The 8,529-nt window shown below is 34.3% G+C and overlaps 1 protein-coding gene across 10 annotated transcripts in view; it reads right to left on the bottom strand.

Moving 5' to 3' along the window:
• Positions 1–396: 396 nt before the first annotated feature.
• Positions 397–8,529, bottom strand: part of LOC117400632 (RNA-binding Raly-like protein) — a 166,165-nt gene continuing 158,032 nt past the window's right edge. For all 10 annotated transcript variants that reach the window (XM_059023122.1, XM_059023120.1, XM_059023121.1 and 7 more), the window contains 3 exons: positions 6,996–7,165; positions 6,249–6,301; positions 397–3,841 (listed from right to left, as the gene is read on the bottom strand). In XM_059023122.1, the coding sequence (XP_058879105.1) occupies positions 6,260–6,301; positions 6,996–7,165 (212 nt within the window). In that variant the 3' untranslated portion in view covers positions 397–3,841; positions 6,249–6,259. The remainder of the gene's footprint in view (positions 3,842–6,248; positions 6,302–6,995; positions 7,166–8,529) is intronic.

Raw genomic sequence — 8,529 nt, 5'->3', positions numbered from 1 at the left:
TTTTCTAAATTGCACTAATTAAACCTCCATCCAGACCCTGAAGTAGTTCATTATTTCATTGTACTTGTTAAACCTGGAGTGGGCCGCGGATGGCCACCCATGCACTATAGTATGTGTTATTTGAATTCATTGGATAGACTTTTCCGCACGTCATATGCAGTATTAGAAAGGTTTGAAATGCCACTAGGAATCCAGGTGTGGGCCATGTGGCAGGTTTCACAGACCCTGATTAGCAATCATTTTATTACCTTACATAAGGCAACATTAGGTAGTCCAAGATTGTTGCTACTGAAACTAGCCATTAACATTTTCCAAACATTATCCTTACATCAGGAATGTACTTCATTTAATTTAAACAGACAGATAATAAATACAAAACAATATAGAGACAATAGGTCATCAGATAAAACATTTATTTACATACATGTAAAAATTATGTTACATCATTAAAAATAAATTATATGACAGACTTGCAAGAACATCAAAACAGTTAAAGATGGGAATTAGCTGTTCACTACTGTATGCTGTCTGACTGTCACAGGTTAATTATAAAGTAAGCCACTTTAGCGTGTTAAAGTAGCTAACGTATTGATCATGTGAAGGCTCAACCTGCAAGATACAATAAAGACAAAATAAGAATTGAAATCCCATAGGTGGCCATAGGGGACGCCAAAGCGTTCGGTGTCAGGATGGAACGGTCCCCATTTTGATGATGGAAGACTGGAATGTAAAGAATGCCACATCATTTTGTCAACATCCCTCGAACTACACTCTCCCATTGATGATTCCTATTGAATTTCTGCTACCTCTTCCACATGTGGACTGAAACTTCCACATTAGACATTCTTCCCATCCTGGTCATGGGATGTGTTGCTGTGTTGGTGGCACCAGCTATGGGGTTTCACTTCCTGAAAGTCCTATGATCACATGATTCAATATTAGCAATGACATGTGAAAATATCCTGCTTACTTGAAATGATTGTAGCTAACAAAATAGTCCCATGCTTATCCATTCATTATATACTCAGATGTGCAGTTATGAAAGAAATCGGCAAACACCTTTTAATGTCACGTTTTAAAATAAGAACACCTGAGACCCATAAGTGAATAGAAGTGCAGGTTTATGAAAAAATGTTGTAGCTCAACCACTTTAATAAATCAGCCAGTACATTAGGAGAAGTTATATGTGTTTCAGACTTTGATAAAACACAAAAAAATATTTACTTTTTTTTGTTTTGTTTATTTTACATATACACAGAACAAGAGGCTAACAAATAAAATATTTAGGAACCAAAGTAAGCGGTCACCTCCTAATACCCCACGATATTAAAGCGTGATAGTTCATGCAATGAAGGGCAACAGATATTGAAAGCTCAGGTTATATCCAGTGACACTGTGTTGATTTAAATAAGCTCTGCTACTGAGGTAGATCTGAAAATTGTGTATTTCCTACCTGCTGTTTGTATTTTTCTAACAGGCTCTTTTACTGCCCTACTGTAAAAATCTAAAACATTGTAATTTCCCAACCCTGTACACACGCTTAAAGTTTATTTTTTTTTTAGAATCCTTTTGTGTTAAATTATTCACTAGTACTGGTGAGATAGAACTGGGGTGCCCAGCCTTCCTGCAGCTGACACACAGCAAACAAGCAGTGCTGCTTTTACGTGGTGACAAAGTGAGTTATCTGACCGCACTTGACTTGAAACAAAATGTGTTATTAAAGGTTTTGACATAAGGATTAACAGTTTATTAGAATAGCTTTTTAGTGGCACAAAGTAATTGAAAGGTTTCTTTTAATTCCTTATGTATATGTTATTATAGCACTGTATTGTTATAGCCTGATAGTAATAACTGTCTAATTTTATTATTATTATTTATTTCTTAGCAGACACCCTTATCCAGGGCGACTTACAATTGTTAGAAGATATCACAGGGTTTTTACTGGAGCAATCTAGGTAAAGTACCTTGCTCAAGGGTACAACAGCAGTGACCCCCACTGGGGATTGAACCCATGACTCTCCAGTCAAGAGTCCAGAGCCCTAACCACTACTCCACACTGCTGCCCTTATAAAACAACCCTTGCATTATTATTTGTTTACCACAGATCCTTAAACATGTTACCAGTTATATTTCAGTATGTGAACTTATACTATAAGGATATGTCTGGATAATAACTGTTGCTAAAATATATATTTATACACAAATTATGAAACATAATGAAAATCTTGTTAACCTTCAGTTACTTGCTCCATACACTAATTTCAAACCCTCAATAATACAATCTGAGTAAAACTACAACTTCTTATTGGGTTGACATTTGAAACAACCCACATTACCCAGGTCTAAATGAAATGCTATGAAAACCAATTGATTAGATATAACTTATCATAAAACAAGATGCATTTTCTAGACATCTCAGGGAAAACTAATTCAGGTTCTCTAAACTTTTTTTTGGGGGGGTGGCAAATCAATAAAGCAAATCACAAACAAGAAGGAAAAATCAAACTAGAGTGCAATTTAATATTTAATGTATAACGTCTGTGAGTATTACACCAAATCTGTCTCTCAACATAACAGTGAAAGACCACTTTTTGCACATGAAGGATATGGTGTTTTACAAAAGAGAAGTTTCCTGAACTTTCTGGGGGCCTCCTGATCAACCTTTGAGAACCCCGTTTGAGAACCACAGAGACCTGAATTAACTTTTTTGACAACAAGACCTATTTGTGCAAGTTTCACTTTTTGATTCAATATACATTACAGCACATTCTATTAAAATATTGTATATATTCATGTTTATGCCAGGGAATCGGCTGGTATTTTTTGTTGACAGTGTTCCATGGTTTATATAGTACTCTTGATAACATGTAACACATTGCACCCAATACACTAGTAACACACATTCTACTGAATGCAGTATTAAACTGCTTCTGAATGCAGTATTAAACTGCTTCTGAATGCAGTATTAAACTGCCTCTGAATGCAGTATTAAACTGCCTCTGAATGCAGTATTAAACTGCCTCTGAATGCAGTATTAAACTGCCTCTGAATGCAGTATTAAACTGCCTCTGAATGCAGTATTAAACTGCTTCTGAATGCAGTATTAAACTGCCTCTGAATGCAGTATTAAACTGCTTTGTGAATCTGTTGTGTGTTACTCAACAAAAGCAGAAGCCACACAATCATCAACCTGAAATAAAGATCAACAACAAAACATGCCGGTCATAAAAATAGCTTTACAATTATTTTACATTTCTATAAAATACTGTTAGGATTTCTACATAAATCACCATGTCCTTTCATTGGACTTTTACCGGCCCAAGTGTTTTACAAATGTACTATTACATAACAACCTCTTAAAACATCACAGGATGGGCAATAGAAGAATAAAAACCAAGGATTGATAGATGTGGTATTATCTTCCAACTGCTAATTTTGTTATATGCCTTACCTTTCTTGTATACAGTATTATACAGAAACAACTAACAAAACCAATTATAGTTTTCTACTGATTACTATATGGAAAATGCAGACAAACATTTTGGTGTCCAGTAATCCAGGACAAAGAAACAGTAATGGCAATATCAGATGCAGATCACGTCCAAGTGACTGTATTAATGATAATCACAAAATTCTGAATTTCATTATTCACATTTAATCTGCTATTTCAAGAAGTTCTTTTTAGGTGAAAGAATGACCACATCTTTCAGAATACTGGTATTAGATTTGCAGCAGCCGTCCTCATTTCTTGCGTAGGAAGTTGGGTCCTTTTCATCGTGCACATTCTCATTGTGTCTCTGCAGCCGATTCTGGGCTGTTTGGCATCTTCTGCTTGTTTTACCTGAACACGAACAAAGAAAGGTTAACGCCACACAATCTACAGTCCATCTCCTGTTTTTTTTAATAAGATTTGAACATGTTATCATCTTTAGTTCAGTTTTATTGGAGGGATACCTTTTTACAGGGTGGATAAACACCACACTGTATTTCCTGAACTGCAAATGGGAGTTGACATAGCTGTTTAATCTTTGGTGGTAGTGCCTCCTGGATCCTTATCTGTTCAATTGTAATTAAATAATGCATCGCCTATTACATAAAAAAAAAAATACATTTTTCATATGTTATAAAAGATTGTAAAATACACTATTTTATAATCTGTTGTAATACAATCAATTGTGTTTTACTCCATACAGTAGGGGGAAATTAAATCTCTTTTGCTAATAGAGTTTTGAAACTACAGTACTTTGACATTTTGGATATAAATAGGGTCCAAAAATGAAAATGTTTTTATTCTTTACATTTCTTCAATAAGAAAATGTAATGTTTGAAAAACTGTACTTTAAGTTCTTTAACCTTGTAAAAGGGCATGGAATAGTTTAAACGCACAGGACTCTATTCACAAAGTCTGTCACCATGAGGCACCGTTGCTGTACATTTGATTCTTAACAAATAAATTGAAACTGTCAGTAAAAATGGCAAAAGAAGAAGTGACGTGACTGATCATTGCAAATGTCACATTGACTGCACCTAACAAAATATGAAACAGCCTTAGTTACCCACTGACAGCCTACCATGCTTTCACTCTGCTGTATTACACTTTACTATACTTGTACTACGGTAAACCTTTATAAGGGCTACTACATTCTCTACAATAGCACAAATCTCAAGTTGTATTTAGAGTGCCTCTCTATTTAGTGTGTGTTATACAAGGAGCGAGCGTTATACAAGGAGCAAGTGTTATATGTTAAGGTTTTAAAACATTTGAAGGTTTTAAAACCTGGTGCCTGCTTTGAAAACAATACATTGCATCTCAATAAATACACAGATTTTCTTACTAAGTAAGTTCCAGTTAGAACAGGTTTCAGAATGGTAGGTGCGTTGTTGTTTTAATCTGACTTGATGGGACCTTTAAAAATTCCCTAGGAGTGGTGGCTGTACTCGGCTTAAGAAAAGACAAGCAACTAATTTTAACATGGATGGCCAAGGTGATGCTAGTACAAACAGAAACACAAGCAATCCAAATAAGAACACCTTAATCAGAATCCATCACTTAGTGTGAAGAATATTATTTGCCTCTCTTGTAAAGTGTATTTTAATCATGGTTGCATCCAAAAGGACCGCTTTTAGAATTTTTACCTGTTGCATTTTTTACACTCTGGTAGACAGGTTATAAATCATTTGCTTTACAAGAATGAAGCATCTCCATGAACACAATACAGAGCAACTTGGAATAATAGGACAGGGAGAGCTAAAAACATATATTATGTAATAACTAAATTTGAAATGGCCTTTCATAGGCCAAAATAAAAACATACTTGGTCAATTTGTCATGAAATGCATGCTAAAAACATAATTGTAATCATCTAAGATGCCAAGCAACAGCAAAAGTCTGTTTGTGCTTGTGTAGATTGAAAATCTACAAGCTGTTCACTCCTCAAAGTCACAGCGGCCTGAGTGGGTGAAAATAAGCAAAAAGAAATTTTAAAAAATTAAATAAACAGTATATATATATATATATATATATATATATATATATATATATATATATATATATATATATATATATATATAATGTATCGCCCTCAGGCTGAGGAGGCTCTCGAAAAACATTTCAACGGCGTAGAATATTTTTATTTACAACATTTACAAACTGCAGGTGTTTTGTCACTAACAGTTTTCCAAAAAAAACACAAATAAACACCCATTTATAAGAGTCCTAGACTCACTTATTAAACACAGTTAATAAACTGAATTCCCCACTTAACAGGTATAGGCTACTCCTGTTTACCCTGACAAGAAAAAGTCCTTGCTTTCATTAGTGGTGTTTGTTTGTTTTTGTTTTTGTTTTGTTTTGTTTTTTACCTTCATGTTTCTGTGACACACACACAAACCTTCTTCCATTAGAAGACTGAAGCCATTTTACAGTATGCCTTGCAGGTGCAGCTGATTAATATTCAAAATCAAGATGAGGAAGGCTAATTAATTAAACTTAAATCACCTGTTGCCTTACCCTCATTTGGAATAGCACCATAGGGCTTCACTTGCCCTTACTAAAGATGGAGTGCCTATTCACTCTTCCCCAGGTCCTGGTGCCACCATATAGAAAACATGCACTCCGTCACAATATATATTACAGATATTGCAGATGGCAACAACAGATGACAGATATTGCAGATGAATACATTGTTTTCACTGGAAATGTTTTAGTAATTGTACAGTAGACAGTTAATAAAGGAAAAACAACTTACCATACTTTTTATCAATTGCTGGTGTCTTCTATGTCTGAGAAATGGTTCTCTATCTAAATAAACAAAACATATTTAGTAGATTAGGGATTCTAAAACTACTCTTACTGTTTTACTGTTTATTAAAATACATATTGGTGAGATTTTAAATTCTATAATCTAGTGCGGCAAGTTTCCTACAGACTAGTCATGTTATATCCCACGATGTTGCTGTGTGTGATTTTACTGCAAGTGTTATATAGAGAGATAACGTTTACAGTGTACATGTTTGTTTGTTTTATATAGAGATATTAAATGAATGTGTTTCTGGTTAAAGATCATACCACAATTAAATAAAATGTACAGATTTTTATTTTATTTTTTTATTAGCATTTTTGATATATACTGCATTTATTTAAAAAAAATTATTGAGAATAGCTACTGATTGTTAACCTTGAAAAATATAATGAAACAAACTGCATATGATCCACATAAACTGGCCCATTCTAGAATGTTTTGGAGATACACAGCCCATTCCATTATTGTGCTTGAACCAGTACAGAATGGGAGATGTATATATATATATATATATATATATATATATATATATATATATATATATATGGAATTTCATGATAAAAAAAAAGTCGAGAAGCATGCTATCATTTCCTTTGTAATTTGTGTGTCTACAGTACACTGTACACTAGCTTCACAGAGGTGCATTTAAGAATGTTAATAATTCACATCACGATGTGCAGTCTAGCAACCTACCAGATCATTACTGCCGCCTTCATCATAATCCTCCTCTATCCCATCAGTCATTTCATCAACGTCAGCATCAGGACCTCCTTCACCTGGCTCCTCTGTAGAGTTGTCTGCATTCTCAGATATGGATTCTTCATGAATAGACTCTGTGGTACCTTCATATTTTCTCTGAACATCTTTGAGAATAAGATGAAACACTAAGTGGATTAAGCAGTCCAATGATTAGCATTATAAAAGAGCAAAACGCTTTTGACCAGTCTTGAAATAAAAAAGGTCTATTCTCTCTTTTAATTGAGCAGTCAGTAAGTCATGGAGTGGATATCAGGTTTGTATTGTACAGCACCCCTATATGACATTCTCTGTCTTTCTTTTACTATCAATAGTGGTGTTCAACATTTTGGAAACAATAATTGATTTACAGCAAGACTAGGTGAGGGGATTGTATTGCTTATTTTTCCTTACTTACTAGATACTCTGGTATCTCTGAATAACCATCTCCTTTTTAAAAATACTGAATATTTTAATGAGCAAGACATCTCACAAGGCAAATGGTATCCCAAAATGTTATTCACCTAGAAAAGCAGTATAACTGGTGATGGGGAGTTTGTTGCCAGATAACTTCACTCAGACTAAATATCTTGGTAGCCCTAAATAAATGGCAGAAGATGCAATTTTTAAAGATAAATGTCTTTAGAAATATGCTAAGGATTTTAATGAGCAATCCGTCTCACAAGTTCAGCTGTACCCTAACTATTATTCATTTATTAACAATGCTGAATGACTGGGTAGAGCATTTGTTCTCTATTTTACCCAAAAAATAATTTTCTTGAGTGGCGACAGCCAAGCCTGGTACAGTATTCAATGTAGTGTCCTTGGCAGTCCTGAGCCAGAAACCTATTTTTGAGGGTAAAATGAAGAGAAAATGTCATACCCATCCATTCCGCATTGGTAGAAATTGATCGTATTTGGTGTACCACAGCACTTGTGGGAGAGACTGTTCTAACATCTCTTGCATAGTTTTAAATATGCTTTTCTATTCAGTGATACCAAGATATTTAGTGAGAAAGTAGTCTGAGTGAAGTTATCCAGAAACAAACTCCCCATCCCCAGTTGTACTGCTTTCCTAGAAAAACATTTTGGGGTACCATTCTACTTTTTAGAGGTCTTATTCAAATATTTAGCATATTTTTTAAAGAGGAGACGATTATCTATTGAGGGATACCAGTGTATTTAGTAAGTAATGGGTCTGAGTGAAAATTGGCACAATCCCCACTTGTCGTCTTGCTGTAAATCATGTGTTCCTTTGAACATTGCTGTATATGTACAGAGAGAGAGAGAGAGAGAGAGAGAGAGAGAGAGAGAATTTCATATATGGTTATGTATGACACATGCTTGATATCTGCTCAGCTGAATCATACACAGCACTGTACTACATTTTTATAATATATAGTAAAAATAAAAATAATTAAACTGTGATTTTAATATAACTTCATTTCTATCTGATACAAGGCATTTTATGACAAAACAGTATGTTTAATAC

Source organism: Acipenser ruthenus, chromosome 4, assembly GCF_902713425.1.
Source record: "Acipenser ruthenus chromosome 4, fAciRut3.2 maternal haplotype, whole genome shotgun sequence".
Classification (NCBI taxonomy): Eukaryota; Metazoa; Chordata; class Actinopteri; order Acipenseriformes; family Acipenseridae; genus Acipenser; species Acipenser ruthenus.
Note: the sequence above shows the minus strand (reverse complement) of the source record. Positions and strands in the feature narration are given on the sequence as shown.